This window comes from Lytechinus pictus, chromosome 15 (assembly GCF_037042905.1).
Source record: "Lytechinus pictus isolate F3 Inbred chromosome 15, Lp3.0, whole genome shotgun sequence".
NCBI lineage: Eukaryota > Metazoa > Echinodermata > Echinoidea > Temnopleuroida > Toxopneustidae > Lytechinus > Lytechinus pictus.
Window position 1 is genome coordinate 28,775,052 of NC_087259.1, and position 21,542 is coordinate 28,796,593.

The 21,542-nt window shown below is 36.2% G+C and overlaps 1 protein-coding gene across 1 annotated transcript; it reads right to left on the reverse strand.

Annotated features, from left to right (window-relative positions):
* Positions 1-1,841: 1,841 nt before the first annotated feature.
* Positions 1,842-20,200, reverse strand: LOC129278041 (lysosomal thioesterase PPT2-A-like). Its single transcript, XM_054914244.2, has 9 exons — positions 19,741-20,200; positions 17,883-18,036; positions 15,754-15,849; positions 13,048-13,096; positions 11,324-11,382; positions 10,849-10,932; positions 9,471-9,555; positions 8,306-8,360; positions 1,842-2,521 (listed from the first exon to the last, which is right to left on the reverse strand). The coding sequence occupies exons 1-9, from the start codon at positions 19,882-19,884 to the stop codon at positions 2,378-2,380; spliced, it is 870 nt and encodes a 289-aa protein (XP_054770219.2). The 5' UTR covers positions 19,885-20,200; the 3' UTR covers positions 1,842-2,377.
* Positions 20,201-21,542: the final 1,342 nt, after the last annotated feature.

Sequence of the window (21,542 nt, forward strand, 5' to 3'; positions counted from 1 at the left end):
ACAATAATGATAATAATAGGCATTTATATAGCGCCATCTATTCTATTCCGAGGCGTGTTGTTATTATCAATAAACTGAAAACACACATTAAATGGAAGCAGCGCTGATTAGAAGACTGCTATATTGGCAAAAAGAAGCTGCTGAAAACTGCTTATCTAATAAAAGAGAGCCAATGGAGTAAATTATAAAGTCAAAAAGGGGCCTAAGCTTTCGATCCTAGCAGAATCTTCGTCGGAGGCAAAATGACAAACCATATCAGTTACACCATATGTGTATATATTTATATATTTTTTCATATACATTTCTTTTTTGGATATATTTATATACATATCACTTATAGATACATATTTACACTTACCTTCTTCTCTTAGTTTGTTTAATGCTTTATCATATATACTTATATGTCTTTTGCACATTATCAGTTGTTCCCCATTCTTTTTCTTCTTTTTTCCCCCCACTCTTATGCACCAGTTTATTAAGCCTTTCTTTGTAACCTGTTTGACCCACCTCTCACTAATTCTCTAGTTATTCATCCCTCTATCACTGTTTTGTTCCAGATCCTGTTTGATGTTGCCTGCCTCATTATCTTAATCCCTCTTGGCCTTACTTACACTAACTTCCCTTTGTGTCTGCCTACTCCTTTTCTTTCATCCCCATTCACTAACCTGATTGGTCTTCTCTACTCACTAATGCCCCTTTTGTCTCCTTGTTTCTAGTGTTGCTGTAGCTTGTTTGTGGTCTATATTATGGTTGTTCCACTTTATATGTTTGTCATTTTGCCTCCGACGAAGATTCTGCTAGGATCGAAAGCTTAGGCCCCTTTTTGACTTTATGACTGCTATATTGTTAACATATGTGCTAAATTTTGCAAAATGTTAGTTTTTTATACATTTATCATCTCCATGTACCTATACCAACACCTACTTTGGGTGCTTTTCTAAAAGTGATTACTTGCAAAGTGCTCTATACACACTACTTTAAAATTTGAAACTCTTGAAATTTGTAAAGATCTAGGATGAAAATGAAGGCCATTGACAGGACTTTCCTTAGACTTCATCCCCAAAATCGATGGTCAAAGTTTATTACTAGAAGATAACTTTTCAATTAAAAAGACAATTACAGGTATCCAGAAATGGGATCCCAAACCAAAAAACTGGACCACCCTTGCAACCCCCCCCCCCCTCGATTCTCCATTAATGAGTTATACAGTAGGGAGTATTAACCATCAATCCCCAAGCTCTTTCAGATTTGAAAAAAAGTATTATATAGTCATACATCAGCCCCTACTTTTATCATTCCAGTAATATTAAGCCTCATTAGATCTCCTTTGCATAGCCAATATTAAAATGGTTATAACAAAGGACGTATCCAATTCATTCACCTCTTTCTAAAATGATATCCTCTTGCAATACCTAAATACATGTCCTCTATACAAAAATATTTCATTAACAATTTTCAAACTCTTTCAAACTTTCCAGAATCTTCAGACAATACGTTTTTCTAGACTTTCTGCTGTAGGGAAATTCTGAAAAAATCGTTTTTTTTTAATATCCTTTTGTCCATGGCTTTCCATTGCAATTGGTATGTGCATAAAGTCATCATTGGTAGAGGACTACTATTCTTCTTCTAGAGGACTTCTATTCTTCAAGCACCACATATTCATGGGCTTTATGGACACACATACAAACTAGATATTTCATCAAGTTAGGCTGGATATGTACCTCCTATTTCATGAAATCTCCTGGTTATCTATAAATTACAGCTACAGATGGAACATCAGGGCCCCGTCTTACAAAGAGTTACGATTGATCCAATCAACCACAACTATGGAAAGCAAGCAACATCGACATCTAAAATGCATGGTTGTTCAAAATATTTTCTGGATATGATTCATATATTTATATTTTTCTTGACAACTCAGTAGGCTTCTCTTTGTTTCCAAAGGCCATTATGCAAATTTCCTATAAAAAAATTATGAATATGATGGATTTCCATGTACTTGAGGTTGATCGGATCAATCATAACTCTTTGTAAGACGAGGCTCAGGAGTTGATGCTCACACTGTGAATCCTGTACATAAAGACTTCTAATTGAAAACAAGAAGAGTTGTTACATACATGGAGATTGTCTTCATGGAAAGGCTTACACTTGCATGTACTTTCACAAGATTATTCCATAATATTTGCCAATCTTATTATGGCATCAATGGCCAAGTATGGATTTTACAGAGGCATCAATTTCCTCTATTTTGGCACTTTAAGCATACTGTTAAAAAATCAGATATCACTGCAAGTAATCATGATGATACCAAATGATAAAAGAATAAAAGTACCTAGAAGGCATCTTTGGTACACGTTTGGTACGGTGGAAAACACAGCTATGTCAGGAACTGTTCAATGCAGCAATCAAATACTGTCTGGTTCCGATGCCAGAAGGTATGATTGACCCCAGCGATACCATAGGTGTGCAACGCCCCAAGAGAATCTAATGTCTTCAAGCCAAAGTAGTCTTTCTGGTATACCTGTAACAGGAGAGAAAAGTATGAAATCTTGCTGAATTATTTCAGAACATTAATGATTAAGCAAAAGTGGTGTTGGTAGTGATGACAATAATAATGATGACAATGAGGATGATGTCACAGCATTCAAGACAAAGTATATAATATTGCTGAATTATTACAAAATATAAATACTTATAAAGAGTATGCTAGTGGTGGAGATGGTGTGGTGGTGGTGGTGATGATGAAGATGATGATGTTCACAGTATTAAAAGAAATGTGTTGCAACGGTACATATTTACACCTAGGTGAATGTAAATTTGTGCCTCAGCAAAGAACACTAGTCCTGCAACAGTAATTAAAACTGCAGACCAAAAAATAAAGTCTGATGAAGTAATTGATGTGAAGGTGTAGTGTGGATCAGCCTCCATATTCGAAACCAAAAGTTTCACTTCTAGGGTTTGAGATACCAATGGAGGTCTGCGGCTCTAGCGTCTATTATTATTATGCTGGTACACATGTAGTTGTGCTAACGTTGTAATAACAATATTACAATTTCTTAGACTGATTTTATCAAGCCCTATATCAATACAGTAATTTACCAATAATCTATATTAATATCATCAGTTAATACATCACAATGCAATCTCCTCTGCATTATCATCTTGCCTAATCAGGCTTAATTGGTGCATGACTGTTGTACCTAAAAATGAACTGATTTCCATAAATTTGAACATTTGTTTATTTTATCTTTTATTTTTTGCTATGAAACATGGATTTTCTTTTTCAGAGAACACAAAAATAGCTTTGATATTCATTCAACAGGCCTTTATTTCTACTTCAGTTCCCAATAATTGCATTATATGGTCCAAACGCAAATGAAATGAAGAGGTTTTAAAGGCTAGCGTCCAGACTCACTCGACGCTCCGTTTTGTTGAAGATCAGCCATGCATTAAGTTTTTTGTTATACCGTGCGATAGTTTAGTGTGAAACCGGTGAAAACTCGTTTATTTAATGAAATTATGAAAATACAAGCATTGTTTCGAGGGATCATAACTTTTTTACTTCTTGACAATTTTCTGTGACCAAGGTATCAAATAAAAGAGCAGATATTGAACTTTTTAGTCATGTGACTTTCTTTTTGAAATTCAGATACGCCCCGCCAAATGAGTTTTTGGCATCCTTTCTTCGAATTGTTTTTGCTCACTCATGCGTGAATGAGGAATAATCTAATTAGTATCAGATGAAAGAGGAGATTCTAAGCTTTACGTTGGTAGGTAATTTGTCTATTGTATAACGACGACATGCATTTTCAAGGTAACTTCTACGTATATTTTCTGGCATTCCTAGCAGCCATAGGCTTACTGATTCTCAACATGGATTTGGCCTACCAAGACGGCGGTTTGAACGTTCAGATAACCCATCTATCTCCGGGTTCTACACGTGAACATTTTGAATATCCCGCCATTGATGATAACAGGACCAGTCAACCGAAGAAATACTCACCCGGATGTTTGAGACTTCTACGTAAACAAGCAAAGGATCGGTTGTCTGAGGATACGTGGAACACGATAAATGAGTTAGGAATTCGTAGGCGTCATCGCGGACGCCGTGCTGGAACTCATATAGTGAGGAGAATTTCAACGATCATTACCCAACGCTCGGATAAGGATAATGATATGCCCCATTTTGGACCCAATTTTGCGAATCTGAAAAGGATAAAACCTGTGAATAAACGAAGAGCAGGCGTAAGTACTTACAATTTCCCTTCCTGTTTGCTTACAAACACTCGTTCTTTGAATAACAAGTTCGATGAATTCTTTGAAATGATCATTGAATCTGATGTTGACCTTGCCGGAGTAACTGAAACATGGTTCAAAAATAATATGCCTGATGATTCTGTCACCATTCCGAATTATGACCTGTTTCTTAGATCCAGAAATAACCAACGGGGTGGAGGGGTCGCCTTGTATGTGAAAGAGTCCCTCTGTCCGAAAGTTCTAAGAGATGTTGATGTACCTGATGACTTAGAAATAATATGGATTCGAATTCAACCCAAAAGGCTTCCCAGGGCAGTTTCTTCCATCGTTGTTGCCGTCCTTTATTACCCTCCTGGTTGTAATACATCTGACAAACTTATTGATCACATCCATCAAGTGATTGATACAATGTCTTCACGATACCCCGATGTGGGTTTCATAGTAATGGGGGACATGAATGATCTCGACATCTCATCTCTCATCCTAGACCCTAGATTCGTGCAGTGTGTGAATGAACCGACACGGGGCTTACAGACACTTGACAAAATTATCACAAATATCAGCACTTATTATCAGTTGCCGACTGTAGCATCCCCCATAGGAGCGAGTGATCACTGTGTTGTGAAATGGTCCCCTTTGAGAGTGATCACCAGGAAAAACGGTAATATCACCCAAAGTCGTACCACTAGGCCGATGAAAGAGAGTGACATTCGCGAATTTGGGATGGAGATCCTCAACTGTGACTGGTCACCAGTCCTATCTGCTGTACATGTGAATGACAAATGCGATGCGTTCTACTCTATCCTAAATCCTTTGATTGAGACATATTTCCCAACACAAACTGTCAAGCTGCACAACCAGGATAAACCCTGGATAACACCTTCTATAAAGTCATTGATTAAACAACGGCAGGCGGCTTTTGCTTCGGGAGAGATGTGCAAATGGCGTCGCTTGAGGAATCGCATTATCCGTGAAATCAAACATGCAAAATATGACTTCTACAACAATCGTGTTAGGAAGTTGAAGAGCTCCAACCCAGCGTCCTGGTATAAACACATCAGGGCAATGACGTCAGGTCGGAATGCATCACCACTTCTTCACATTGAAGGGATTTCCCCTACGGACTTCGAGGCAGTTGCCAATAACATCAACAACTTCTTTGTGAACATCGCTAGTGATATTCCGAGATTGGACACGTCTAGTCTGCCGTCATACTTACCTGCTGATCGACCACTTCCGCTGATCCAGCCATGGGAAGTTTATCGAGAGTTAAAAGCTATTAATCAAAGAAAAGCTCCAGGGCCGGATGGCATCTCGGCTAGACTTGTCAAAGAATTCGCCTATGAGCTTAGTTGCCCTCTCACTGATATATTGAATGCTTCGTTCAGCCAGTCGTTCGTACCAGAATGCTGGAAGAAAGCCCATGTAGTTCCTTTGCCGAAAACATCTCAACCATCTGTGAATGATCTAAGACCAGTTTCTTTGACAGATCATTTTGCCAAGGTGGCTGAGAAATTCATAGCCAAATGGACTCTTTCCGATATGGAGAAGTTCATTGATCCTGCACAATTCGGCAACACGAAGGGAATCTCAACCTCGCACTACTTGATCGATTTACTTCAGATGATCCACAGTAACGCAGAAAAGTCGAAAATGATCACCACGATTGTTACAACTGATTTTAGCAAAGCGTTCGACAGGATTAACCACAACATAGCCATTGCCAAGTTGCTTCAAATGAACGTCCGCCCGAGCGCTATCGCGTGGATAGCGGACTTTCTGAACAACAGACAACAGAGCGTAAAGTATCGCACATCTTTCTCTGATTGGCTAGAAGTTAATACAGGTGCTCCACAAGGGACAAGACTTGGCCCCATTGTTTTCCTTGCAATAATCAACGATGCGTGCAACAGTCCTAATCCCCCATCCTACTGGAAGTATGTAGATGACCTCACATTGTTGGAGAGTAGAAAATCGTCCGCTCCATCTAATATCCAATCAAGTGTGACCGAGTTAGAACAATGGACTCTCAATAATAATATGAAACTGAATCCCAAGAAATGTTCAAGTATGACAGTAACGTTCATGCGTAACCCTCCTCTGCCAATAATTTTATTAATTGAGGGTCAAGAAATTACTCAAACAGATTGTATAAAGTTACTAGGGGTTAATATACAGAGTGATCTTAAATGGTCTTCACATGTAAATGAAATGGTAAGGAAGGCAAACGTGAGACTGCACATGCTGCGAAATCTAATCAGGTTTCGACTGCCAATTGACGATTTGGTTAAAATCTATGTTTCTTACATTCGACCGGTGCTCGAGTATTGCGCTCCCGTGTGGAGCTCGGGCTTAACTTCTACCCAAGTTGTTCAAATTGAACGTATTCAGAAGCGCGCGTGTCGCATGATTCTAGGATTTCAGTACACTTCCTACGAGAATGCTCTCCAGCGGTGCCGTTTGCCAAAACTGAGTCACCGCAGGGAATGCCTCTGTCTCAGCTTCGCGCAGAGACTCTTGGGTCCTAGCGCGAGGTTCAGACATTGGCTTCCCCAAACACGCGGTGAATCACACTCTAAGAATCTCAGAAACAATAACAAATATACCGAAGTGCAATGTAAAACTGTTAGGCATAGAAATAGTCCTTTGCCATATCTAATCCGACTATTGAATTCTCACTGTAATTAATATATTTTCAACCACATGTTGTGAATCAGCTTGCAGTGCATGCGTCTTTCTAATTCTCTCATCCTTTATACGTTTGAATTCCTTTAGTCTTTTTTTTTTATCCACTTAATAAGTTTTCATCTTCTCTCTTAATTCAGTCTACATTTCTGTCTGTTCTTCGTTTTTTTTTCTTTTGGTTTCCTATTTCATTCTTTTCTTTCCCTCTCTTCTTCCAGTTTTCATTAACTTAATTCTTTTAATAATTACTAATTTTTTTCTTCTCTCTGTTTTTTTTTTCGTTTCTCTCTCTCCTCCATTTTCTCTTTCTTTCTTTCTTTCCTTTTTTTCTTTCTTTCTATCCCTCTTTCATTCTTTCCTTCTTAAGCTCCCTTTCTTTCTTTCTTTGTTTCTTTCCTTTCTCTCTCTTCCTAGCTCCATTTCTTGCTTTACCCTTCTCCATTTTATCCCTTAGATACTTAGCCTTTTATCTATCTATCTATCTCTACTTTCTATGCCTCTTTTTAATTTTTATATATGACGCTTTGCTAAGAATTCATATGTTAAGACTGTTTTACTTTCTTTTGTCTTGCCCTTGGTTACAGGATCCATTTCACAGGCCTCTGTAGCTGTACATTAGGTTCATTTACATGACTGGAGTTACGTTTTTTTGTTTTGTAAATTCTCAAATTTTATATAGGAAGTGCAATCAATCAATAACGTATCCATCTGTTGTACACTCGCAATCTCTCTTTATGACAATCTGTCTTTTTTTACTATCTCAATTCACCTCGTTGCTTTTCTCCTTTCTCTCTCCCTCTTTCCCCTCATTTCTCTCTCTTTGATTTTCGCTCAATTTCTCTCTCTTTCTAATTTCCATTGTAACTCTCTCTGTCCTTTGCTTTGAGTAAACAACTATTATTTCATTATAACATTTTTAATCAGGATTATTACGGGAAAGAAAACAAACGAGTCTTGCCATTCAGATGTTAATTTTTAATTAATCTGTACGATTTTTTAACAACATTTTACAACAAATGCATGTACTATCAGTATCAGTATCAATTTATTATTTAATTTAATTTATATCGTGATATAAGTGTATTTAAGATGTAGAATTCGTGTAAATTCAGTTGTTCTTTGTTTGATTTTGATTGTATTTTTTATGTAAATGATTGTAAAGGGTAATGCAATTCGGCTTTTCAGCCGCTATAGACACCCTTGTTGAATTAAACCGTTTTAAATAAATAAAAAAAAAATTTATGATTAAGTTATAATAAATCATCGCTAAATCTCGGTTTCGTTTTTTCTGGGACGCACTGTATATCAAACTCTTTTTATCAATGGGTACATGCATGAAATAATGGGAGTAGAATTCTCCTACCTCTTGGTCTTTCATTTCAGTGATGTTCAGGTCTTTGTCGTACGTAGCAAAGTGACTGAAACAAAAATAAGACCATGTCATATATAACAACAGCAAACAAGACATTGAAAATACATTCAAGTTTCTTTTTCAGCATTGATAAAGATAATTTGTTTTTGTAAACGACCCATTGCAAGATACAAAAATACATTCTATTGATTAGTGATAATATTCAAAAGTATTGTTTGCATTATCGGTTGCTATCCTAAAGCTCAGTAAATACATAATGGAGCACCTGGGTAAGAATTCATAAAGACTTGTTGGAACAACAAACACACAATTTCTATAACAACTGTTTTATCAACCAAACAGATTGAAGGATTTCAGTAGTTTATAACTGTTATTGCAAATGGGCTCCAGGAGTATATGGCCCAAATTCACAAAGGTGGTTTTTTAAATCATCGGTTGAACCCATGGTTTATGTAGATATCCTGTATAAATTAAGCTTATGTACTGCGCATATCAAAAAATATCCAATGCTGATGCGCGCTTTTGTCACAGTGCGCCAACTTGATGCCTGTTGCCATGGTGAAGTATGCTATTTTATTCACAAGTCCACTGTTTTGAATTAATGAGTCCACTCTTCAAACAGTGGACCATGGCAACAGCTTCAAGTTGGCGCACTGTGACAAAAGCGCGCATCAGCATTGGACATTTTTTAATATACGTGGTGAATTTGAACCTTTACATGTATGTCCAACATGCATTAGTACAATATAAGAATCTACTCTCAACATTCTCATTATCATTTGTGTTACTCAGGGAAAACCAACACTGTGATACTAAACAACTGTAAACTGAACTTTCCACATATTATTTCATTTTCAATATGAAACCTCTTTTCTAATATGGAATGGTTGAAAATGTCAGGAGATTATATTTATAATGTACATGTAGCTTACTGAAGAATCCAATAACTAAAATTTTCAACAAGTCAGACTACTGAAAAAGAATAAAATAATTTTTATAAAAATAATTTCCACAACGAAGAAGCCATTGAAAAAAAGATTCAATGGCCACTACACTCTTGTAAGACTGGCCAGTGAGATGATACTGGAGTATAATTCAGTTAACCCTTTTACCAAAGCACTCGTCATACTTCAATAAAAATTGTCAATACATTTACCTTGATTGCCATGGAGTTATAACACCATCATCTGGGCCACCTATCATCACAACATTCTTCAATCTCATGAAGTTTTTTCGCCATTCTGAAAGATAAATTGATTTTTTTTTAAATAAAAAATGTAAAACTGACAAAGTTCAATAATGGTGTTGGTATTGGTGTCACTTTTTTAATTTGTGCGATTTAAAGTTTCTTACTGCTTAATATAATATACAATGTACACTGGATATAAATGATAATGCTAGTCTTAATTTCCTTGATTTTTACTTCTTTCTTTTTTGGGGGTGAGGGAGAAAATACATGTTATCAATTTCCTTGGGATTTTTATGATTAAAATTGAAAAGTTGTTATTTCATGAACATGCATGTAAGAATGCAACTTGTATTAATCTGGAATCTTAAAAGATAACTCTTTGCTTTAGAGTTATATTAATTATGCTATAATAAACTTTGCATTTGTACAAAGGCTAAAACTAGATAAAACATGATAATTATCATGTATTCTGTTATCAATATTCACAGTAGGTACACAGCACACACTCCATAGAATGCTAAACATGTAGTTCAACCAAACAAAGTTAAGGACAAAGTGTAGTACATGTACATTTAAATTGTTTGATTTGAACCAATCTAGCTATGTTTACATAATTTGTCAATTGTCAAGTCTATTAAAAGTCTTCTTCATGAATATAAACATATTACATCTTAGATAATGATGCAGTGTCATCCATATGAGGTAATTTAGGACTTTGAATGGCGCTCTTCAAACAGGACATGGCACAGTGATTTAATTTCATATACAGTGTAAATATAATATCATGTAGTTTGTTTCTTTCATGTTACAATGTACTTCATCATCATTGAAAGTGTTGTTACTTTCTGATGTTTTGAATATACATGTAGAAGTTAACAGGATACATTCCCAGTCTTCTTATTCTTGTATTCTTTTACAGTTTCACATCAATATGTGGTGTAACCGGGCCCTGCCGGGGGAGCGTTCTGCCGTCTTGCAGTCTCCAGAACCCGGTCCATGTTTCTCCTTGCTTTTCTATCTCTTTTTGGGCAGATCCGCTCACAAAAGTCTATTGTGCAACATGATACACTCTCTCATTCCTCTGAAATATACCAAATCACCCGCTCACTCACCCCAAATCATGTAAATGAAGCAACTTAGGAGATAATGGTATACAGTTTAACTTAATATATTCAGATTACATCTTACAACCGGACGTCACCACAGCTCCCAGCAAACTGACGCACTTCTCCAATAATGGCAAAGTATCACAACATAAAAATATCGCCCTCTACGATCAAACTATGAGATACATCTTTAAGGTACAAATCATTATGCTACAATATGATAATCAAAGTATACTCACGTTGACTCTGACTGTGAGCACTCTGGTTGTTAAGCAATGCCAGGAAATCAGACCTTTCTTGATACTCTGGTTGGTGGTATGGATCTGAAAAAAACCAATGAACAACAAATTAATTGAACAGAAGTATGAATGATACAGGGGGGAAAAATGACAAACACAAAAGGCTGCAATAAGAACAAGTGAAAATATAACAAGAAACAAAGTGTTTATAGAGGCAGTGTTATGGACTAAACTTCATGTCTCTGATCAGGAACAATTTGCAGAGACTTGGCACTTTTTCACAAACATAAGCAATTATTCCTGATAAGAATTAAAAAAAAAACTTATACATCTACTGGTTATTGATAATTCTTATCTTTTTATATTTTTAAACCTATTGCACATAGGATTGGATCATATCCAAGCCCAGTTATCAAGATATCTTGAAATATCTTAAAAACATAATGTGTCATAAATCAAAATTTGGTTCACTCACCATTCCAATATTCACAGACGGAGATCTGTTGACCTATAAGACTGAGGTCATAGCACAATCTGTGTATAAATGAAGAAAATAGGAATAATGATCACTCAAATATATGTAGTCATTCTAAAAAAATAGATTTTAACTGTAGCTAGATGTAATTTGCAAGATCTCTCATGCCATTACCATGATAACATACTTTCAGACACACTTGAATAATTTGTCTTGCATTCTTCACTCAAAAGAAGAGTGTTAAAGCACATCTTCATATTAATACAATTGTGTGTGCCAAGTATCATATGAGCATTGGACAAATATTGAGGAAGTAGTTCAATCCATATATATTGCAATAGACCAACCAACTAATCATCTATTCTACCTCATGGCCACCAAGTCACATGCTGATTGCATACCCTCTTTAAACTCTGTTTGGCAGGGTACAGTATAATTAGAAATTACATCCAGTTTCTAAACCCTATCTAAATATATTGAAATTATGCATAAGATTAAATTTCACTTTTTTTTTCTTCATTAATATGAAGAGCCCTCATGATTATTGTAATTTATCAGTATCATTTTGTATCATTTTTCATAATTTAGTAGTTTCACAACCTCATGTTAACTTCAGTAACTGTCCAACTGAAAACTGAAACTTTACAGGCAAATTGTTTAATATATGAAAATACATTAAAAGTGGTCCCATGATATCAGACTATGATTTGTATAAACCAACCATATATCTAAATATACATTGTAAATGTTTGTCATACTAGCAATCATTATTACCTATCACATGATACCTTAATGGCAGAAAATGAAACTAGTATCAAGACAAATTTGTCTTGATTAAACATTAAGCAATGCAGGTCATGATAAACATCTAGAACTCAATGCCAAGTTTCAGTTTAGGCAAAGGTGACAATTACCAAAGATCTTATTAACACAGTCTACCTTTGTTAGCATGAATCATACATTCAAAATCCATTCAAATTTAAAAATTGAAGGATGCCCATATCATTAGTGATCTAAACATTCAAATGCTCAAGATTTTCTTATTATTTATTCAAGTTTTCTCAGATTTTCATTGATTTTTTTCCTTTGGTTAATCTGTTATGAATAATCTTGTTTCAGGTTTCATTGTTCTTTATATTTTATTCATTCTTAGGTGCTAATGAGCATGTTTTTCAATGCACAATCTCATTAATAGACAAGTGGTAGCGCACATTCCCTGTGCATGATTTGACCAATGGAGATACATTAAGCCCAGCGAAAACTATGTGACGCGATTACAACAAAATCACAGAGTGTGCGCCAACCTACAACACGCTGCAACTGCGACCTGCTTTGTTGCAGTAGGATCACAGATTAAATCTAAGACATTTTACATGTCAAATCTTTTGCGATTTTGATAATTTCAGCCAATCAGATTTGTCCTAGACAATGATGTCATTACCAATTTGCTGCGCTGCTGCAGAGCAGACAACATACACGCAACAGAAGAGGCGACGTGAGATGCAGCATGCTGCAGTGCCGTTGTACATGTAATGTGCGCACTGGCCTGAAACAGATTGCACTTACTGTAGATGCGATTGGCAACTTAGTGCAATCACATCGCTATATTTTGCTCTGGGCTTAGTATGATGTACCCCATTTAGAATTCAAGTGATTATTTTGTCAAATCTAAATCTTTGTGAAATACCCCAGATGATAGCATGTAGAAGTACATGTATACTAACCTATACACCTCATAACGACTCTTTGGAAATTCTTTAACATAGCTTGTGTCTGAAAAAAAAAGAATAAAACAGAAAGTGAAAAAAAAATTTAAAGAATGACTGAGAAAATCTGCCATCCAAATAACATTTTATCATCTACATGTACATATTCCAAAGAAGAATCTTTTTGACCAATCGTGATTTGTCATCATGAATGAGGTGAAAATGCAGCTGGTATTTCACTAGGTGTTAAGATATCAATAATGTGATCTGGCTAATACTGATAAAACTCAGAATAGGTTTTGGCGCTCGGGGAAACAATCTACTAGCACCCACACAGAACTTAAAATCATAATCTTCTTTATACTAGGGAAAGCTCTGATTTTATCCCTATGGGAATTGTTGAAAGTGAACTTGGTTCATAACCTTATTATACTACTGCATAGTGATTATTTTGCCTTAGTGACAAGCTATGACCTCTGTCAGCCTGACCTACATAGAGCTAGATCTCATTTAATAATGAATGAGGTGCATGTATGTATTGCAAAGCAGCGTTGGTTTTATCAAGAAAAAAAATGAAATGGAATGGTAAACGTTCTAAGATAAAACAATAAACTAAAATTACCCAGGGTACTAAACACGGAAATGAAAAATATAAATTTGATATCTTGAAAGCATGACTTTCAGCATAGGAGTTGTGAGTGAAACCGTGAATAGGAAATCACCTATTAGCAATGGAGGGAACTTGTGTTTTGGTGATTTTACATGTACACATACATAATATTCTTTTAAGCGCAGGCACATTTAAACATCGAGTTCTTTCAATTTACTTTGTACATCATAGGATGATCAAAATATTATACCAAAGGCCAAGTGTGACATTAAAATAAAAAAAGCACCCAAATTTATAATAAAGCTTTTGCATTTCTCTAATACTATGTAGCTTAATGGGGAAAAAAAATGATACATACACCTTACTACAAAGACATGAGATGTGATATTTTTTTTATAATTGTGAAAAAGGGGTGCTGCGTAATGGTAATAAAAACGTTTCAAGGTGCATGCAAACAGACAAATGTACTTACATGCATTTTTATTATCTATATATGGGACTAGACATGATAGACAAATGGCATACATTAATATTAAAAAAAATCATGAAATGATACAGTACATGTATAGTCATGATAGACAAATGGCATACATTAATATATAAAAAAAAATGTTTCATGAAATGATACAGTACATGTTTAGTCCAACTATTAACTGTAAGCATTAATTTACCCATTTCTAATATTTCTGATATTTCGTTCCACATAGAGCAAGGACTACATGTATATAGATTGTTGAATGGAAGATTAAACATTTCTTGACTGAAAACAATAACTTTCTGTCCTTACTGTTTTACAATAATAGCCAGGGCTGCCCCTATGATTTTCAAGAAGTGAAAAGGGGAGGATACTGTAAAAGGCATTAAAAAAGAAGAAAATTAAGAGGAATAAAATAGAAAAGGAAAGTTTAAAGTTCAAATTGTACCCCCACCCCATCAAATACATGTACCCCTGCACCACACCCTCAGACTAGTACATGCACAAGCGACTCTGCAAGATATCCCAAAGTTGTCAATTTACAAATATGATAGCAAAAGCAAACTATAAAACAAACTTTACTTTGATGGTCCAAAGTAGAATTGGTTAATTCAGGAAATTCCTTAAAGGGAATATGGGTACAGATTTTTTAAAGGCACATGTACATCGCATGAAAAAAACCCACCTTATTGTAAATTAATTTTTTTTTTAAATAGAGTGATCAAAATGTAAGAGGACCTTAAAATAATGACTTTTGTATCATGGGCTTTATGCATAGGCATTCAACTTCAGAGTCAATTACAGGGGGAAAAAATAAACAGTGTATGATACACTACTATAAATGGCCTTTTTTACAAGGCCTTGATTACAACATCTTTTATAATCCTTTAAACAAATAATGCACATTATTGAGGGCAATGGTAAGAATTGTTGGCACTGGGTTTATAACACTGTTTCCTTAGGTAACAAGTCTGTGTAACAACCAAGCAGATTTATGTTATTAATGGGAATCTTTCTTTTTGTAGAGCCATACTCATCTCAAGACCATGACTGGTCAATAGAACTACAAGTAGACATTAGTACTACTCATTAGCAAATTTTTAGGTTTGCTTTGACTGCTCACATGATAAATTTCAGCCAATCACTTCATTAGGATCCATATCATCAGTTTATTATAATGCATACATGTATATTAACAGACTTTGCACTGCTGACATAAAAAGATTCTGCATGCATGTAAAATGAATGTGAAGAAAAAACATATGCAATGTGATTTCATTGATTGACCAAGTTCAATCTGTGTAATACCGGTACATGTACAACATTTTATGACATCAAATACTGCTGTGACCATTGCACTGTAAGTAATTGCTCCACACTGTAAATATTACAGTAATAAAAGGGAGCCTGAAAATTTTATCCGCAATGATCCATGCAGGTGGGGGGGGGGGATGTTGCAGAGAATTGGCTGAGGAGTAAGTATTAAACTGCGCTTGTGAAGGGGAGGGGGTGGGAATGAGCACTCTTTAACAGCAAAGCTAACCTTTGGTCTCTTTTAAGTGCACCCACCACCCCCCCCCCCCTTTCTGGTAAATCCTAGATCAGTTTTGGGGTGAGGATAATACACTAAAAATCTTACCTCCAAATTGACCCATTTGTGGGGATGAAAGTAGAATCAAACTCTCCACGTTGTGATTGTCCAACTGCTCAACCACAGCTCTGCACATCAAACCACCTGGTACGAGAGAAGAAAAATTATGAGGAGAAAAGGAGAAAGTGAAGGAAAGTGAGGCAGAGAAAGAGAGAGAATACAAACATCAGTACAATGTAAAAATATAAGGGTCCCGTTTCATGAAGCTTGTTATAATAACAAACTTGCAATAACAGTTTAAAGCTACTGAAATCCTGCAATTTGATTGGTTGATTCAAAATTTGTCATAGAAATTTTGCACTTGTTACTGTAACAAGTCTTTATGAAACGGGACCCAGGAGGAGGAAAATGAGATTAAGGAGAATAAAAAACGTGCACAAGGATGAGAATTAAATGGAACAGATGAGAATCAGGGGGTCAGGAGGAGGAGGAGCAGCAGCAGGAGGGAAGAAGAATAATATAATATTCCTTGTACAGTGTTTGAAACAACACCTCTAAATGCTTGCAGATCTATATACTATGTCTTCCGACATTGAATAAGTTTCAGACTTGCCCACAAACAATGCATCTTCTCCATTCCCTCGTGAGCATTCAAGCAAGACACTGGTTTTCAAATCTAACCCGTTAAATTACGAGAACTTTTTTAGGCTAAAAAATACCCATTAATTATTCCTGCATTCACACCGCCCCGAAACATACCCTTCGGGATAAATTTCTGAAGTTAGGAGCATGCGCAGTATGGTCTGATAAGCAGGCAAGGCGCGAGATTCAAACCCACTAGCTCAGCAGGCGCCCGCGCCCAACTACACGCTGGGCTAAAAGTTTCCGTAAATTGATTTCACATTGCCAAAATACCTGCGACCTTGGAAAAATCCCTGCGAAAGTTCTCGTAATTTTGCCAAGTACCTACTATTTAGTGGGTATTTTCTTTCGGGGATATTAAGCGTAATTTGCTTTCACATTGCCATTATTACCTGGTATTTTCTGATCGGGTAAATTTCCCGATCAGAAAATACCTGGAACTGACGAACTTCGAGGTGGTCTGAAACCACCTAATGTGAAAAAAAGGAATTTCTTGCCAATGCTAAGGTGAAGTTTGAACCATTTCACCCCCCAAAAAAGAAAAAATAAGCCCTTATTTGAGTTTCAACTTTCAAATTTGTTCACTCATTTCAGGAATAAGCAATTTTTTTCAAGTCAATCAATCAATCAAATTCCTTTTTTTTTCTTTCTGCTTGTGCTCAATCCTGTCCCTCTTCATTTTTAAGTGGTACTCAATTACATTTAAATCCTTCATATTTATAATCTATTTACCAAGTATAGCCACTTTAGCTATAAGCTATCCAGTAGACAATGAATCATTTTACCCTTCCCCTGTCTAGCACTGGGCGAGAAGGAAAAATGTCCCATTAATCAAGGCAAAAAAAAAAAAATTGTGGGCACTACTTTCCACAACCAGTTGCCTAAATCTGCAACAATGGAGAAGATTTAACATTGCTGTGAATGGAGGTTTTCTGGTGCTGTTTCGAAAATTTTCAGGGCTCTTTTGAACATTTGGGGGGGCTAAATCACCCCCAGCTTCCATGTACTTTTTCCCTTATGCCTTATTTATTGCCCATGGGGATTCACTGGCTGTTTTCCTTTTGTGCTATAGTATAGAAATGTGTCCTCGAAAAAGAATCCTTACCCTAGAATATCATCATTTTGGAGCCATCTATTAATTTGCAAAATCTTTTGATATGCTCGAGAGTCAGGCCTACTGCAACTTGTGAGAATCAGGAAGTGTTCCACCATACAGTAGAACATGACCTACCAAAAAGCTGAAATAGGAAGTTTCAAATTAAGTGTCCAAATTTCTTACCTTGAGTACGAATGTACTCTACAAAGAGGACTGTACTCAACGGAAGAAGAAAGCCAAGAGTTTAAATTCTGAGTATCTCATCTATGTGGCAAGTAATAAACTCTGCACTTAACAAAGTTTGTTATAAACTCTGTCGAATGTGATTAAGAAAAGACTGACACACCTGTCCAAACAATCCCTTCAAACTTACAATCAATCGTTAAGTTAATAAAAAGCTTTATGAAACATCCACCAGGTCAAACATTGATTCCCTTACCTTGTGAAAAACAGACTAAGTGAATGCCATTAGGGGACTGATTGATCACATCTTGAATAGCCTTGAGGTAGTCAGGGAACTGCTTCCATAGATGCTCCAAGCTTTTATAGTAACTATAGATGTCTGGGATCGTGATGTTTGTTCCAGGATGTGCCTGTAAAAGAAAAAGACATTGAACATGAACACTTTGAAGTTTTGTAACAAATGCATGTAATGCTCCAAAGGGAATGGAGAAAATTGCAGAATGTGCCTGATGAATAACAAACAAATGAATCTAGACCACTTAAAACTTTTGTAACAATTTAATGATATGCATCCCATGATCCCAGGGAGTTCAGAACGTTATAGGATGTGCCTGAGAAAATTAATTAATTAACCTTGCATGATTCCCCAGTGAGTGAAAAAATACATATTTTGTAGGTCTACTGTAAATTGCTCTAACTACAACCTTTTCACAGCTAAAGCTGCAAAAGGGTGAACCGTTGAAACCACTATTGTAAAACTTGTCAACCAAAGTTTATATGGACATATTTACAGTATAATTTAAAAAACTCAAAGACAGTTTTGAGAGTACATAATGCACAAATCAAGGGGGGGCATTTGCCAGTGTCAGACTACATGTACCTCTGACCTCTCACTCTCTCAGCTCAAACACAATATTCCTTCACTTAAAAAAAAAATGTATTAAGCCAATGACTGAAAAAAATTCAATAGCATTTAATGTATTCTGTTGAAATGACAAAAGAAACCAGACATAAGAAAATTTCAACAACAACAAAAAAATTGAATAAAATATTATTCACTTGGTCTGGCTGATGAGTGATATCATTATTGGTAGACCAAAAGCTTCAGTCTCTGTATTTGGTTGGCTCCACTCACCAATGGGGATTATAGCAAATGTCAGAAATTGTTAAATAAATCCGCAGAAACGACAGTTATTCCAGTCTACATATTAGCGGCAGGCATTTAAAATTAACCATGATTGAGGATGATGATAAACCCGGGGGGGGGGGGGGGGGGGGGCCACTTCCATTGATGAATGGATACCATGCATGACCATGGGGTCTCGAAAAGCACCCTAAACAAGTATTTTCCATATTCTGAAAATGCACCCCTTAACACGTATTGGCGTGCCAAACCCTACCCTTAACAAGTATTGGAAACAAAACAATAGTCTTGGCAAGTATTCAGTGAATTGAACCCCTTAACAAGTACAGCGATATTATGTCACGAACCGGTCGTCGGTTTTACCTTTACCGACATCATTAGTACAGCCCAACCTTCCACACACCTCGCGCAAATCGTACTCTAAACACGTACCAGTGTTGACTGTTGGGGCAAAAAGTACATCCTTTATAAAACGTTTTATATTTTATACCCTCACAAATTTGACCCTAAACATGTAGCTTTCCTCGTGAAATAGATACCCTTTTTTCATTATTTTAGTGTTTTTGACACGGGTCCTTATTACGTTACATACGTATCGTGCCCTATCTTGAAAAATACATATTTTCTACGTGTTTTTTTGGTGGCACATGGTATCCACTCGTATCGGTGATAAACTGACATTGAATGAATTTGGCCTTTAAAAAAAAGAACTTAGATTAGTAACTTAGATCTTATAGTTATACACTTTGAGGGTTACATTTTTTCATAATCAAAATACAAAATAATGAGGTTCTGGCCTAAGTCACATCACTCAGTGACAGTTGGGGAAAAATTGACTTAAAATAAGTTAAGAAAAACTGTTGAATCTTATTCTTAATCAAGACAATGTATAATAATTTAATATGGTTGTTTGTTGATTGAGCATGTTGAGACATGATCAGCTCAGCATGATCAGTTGTTTTAAACTTACCTTCATGATCATATCATGCATGAAGTGCATTTCTGCTGCTCCATCAAGCATTCCATGGATAATAATTACCGGTTTATAGCCTTTAGTGGCAACCAAAAGAGTGGTGAAGAGAAGAAACATACAACGAGATATCGAAGTCTCCATGTCGTCGGCGTGGCAGCGACGGCCGGGTCAAGACTGATATTTGAACGGGGACGAGCGGGGGAACACTGCTGCAGAGATCCGTTCGGCAGATGAAGTGAGTGAGTGCGACAGATGCGAGGACTGATCGATTTTTTTTTACTGAGAAATTTCAATTTGTTTTGAGTTTCAGATGATGTTGCACAGTCTCTATGTCACCTCGTGCAGGTATTCTTGTAAAACTGAAGCCTTGGTTGGAAATATTCATAAAAACATGTAAAGCAAAAATCACATGCACACCGCCACCGGGGCCAACTTTACAGTGTGACGTCACATGTGTACGCACGTGATATCGACAGATCGAAAAACAACCAATGAAAACGAGCCAAACGATCACGCCCATCATCGCACAGTACAGGGGGGAGGGGGGGGGGCAAAGATGTGGGGTCTGGGGATCACCTTGGCTTGGGCCTGTTGAGAATTCATACTTGTTGTTGGTTCCAAATTTTATTGCAACTTTTCTACTGCAGTAGAAAGTTGCAATTAATTGAAATCTCATTGTCACTTTATTTTCAACCGATCATCATATATTCACGCGTACAGCTTACCTTTATATATTCAAATTATATGTATCTGTGTCCGATCTGTGTATAACCCATAGAGATGTATACTAGTAACTAGTAGTTAGTATACATCTCTATGGTATAACCACAACTCAATTATCGGTTTATTGAAAAATATCCTAAAGTATTTTACATTCTTCATGTCCTTTAGAGATTAAAAGACGTTTACATTCGCCCGGCATTCACACTGTCAGACTGACCCAGAAAACTGACAGCTAAACTGATTATGATTGTTATGACTGTGAATTTTCGGAGAAGGTAAACGAACTTTGTATCAAAATATAAACACATCTATTCTGTTACCATGGTGGAACGTACAACCGAGAAGAAGAAAAATAAAGTTGGTAAAAGTTTTTTGGTTTCACTTCTCCATAATGAGCAGTGGCGTAAATCATTTGGTAGTGACAGTCAAGACCTAAGAAAACGAGAAAATTGAGATTAGCAATCGAAATGTATTCAATGAAAACCTTTTTTTGGCATGGGTATTATAGGCCTACAGATGAGAAAAAAAATCAAGACTTTTTTTAATCATTATTATCAGGAATAAGGGTGCCCTAAGAATTGAATTATGCATGGCCCTGGGAAGCAGGGGTGTTAGCTGGGGTGGTGCTTGGTTTTTAGACGGCATCGATTTTGGTCAATGTCTACAGTCAGTGCCGTGTCCAGCATTTTGAGGGCCCTAGACATAGTGTAAGCCTACGTATGGGGCAGCATTTAAAGAAAGCTGCGAGCGAGCGAAGAGAGCAAGCAGAATTTTTTTACTTTTTATTAATTTTCATACAAAAATCTGATATTTTGTGATAGATTTTTATAGAATGATCACATAATGTTATTATATTTCAACTTACCACTTTTGGGGTATGTTTTGGTTTTGTTTTTCACTTTGTCTCTTTTTTTTTTCTTGATCTTGATATTTTTTGTTGTAACTTCCCCACCTAGTAGGCACACAGGTGGGGTAAAAATGGCAGAGGTAATAATGGCAAAGGTAAAAATTGCAGAAATGGCAGAGGTAAAAATGGCAGAGGTAAAAAGGGCAGAGGTAAAAATGGCAGAGGTAAT

Excerpts from the sequence above, each read along its gene's own strand:
- LOC129278041 (XM_054914244.2), bottom strand. The coding sequence starts at position 19,884 with ATGGAGACTTCGATATCTCGTTGTATGTTTCTTCTCTTCACCACTCTT. Across the intron at positions 18,037-19,740 it reads TGCATGATATGATCATGAAG|GCACATCCTGGAACAAACAT; the intron begins GTAAGTTTAAAA and ends TTTCTTTTACAG. Across the intron at positions 2,522-8,305 it reads CTGAAATGAAAGACCAAGAG|GTATACCAGAAAGACTACTT; the intron begins GTAGGAGAATTC and ends CTCCTGTTACAG.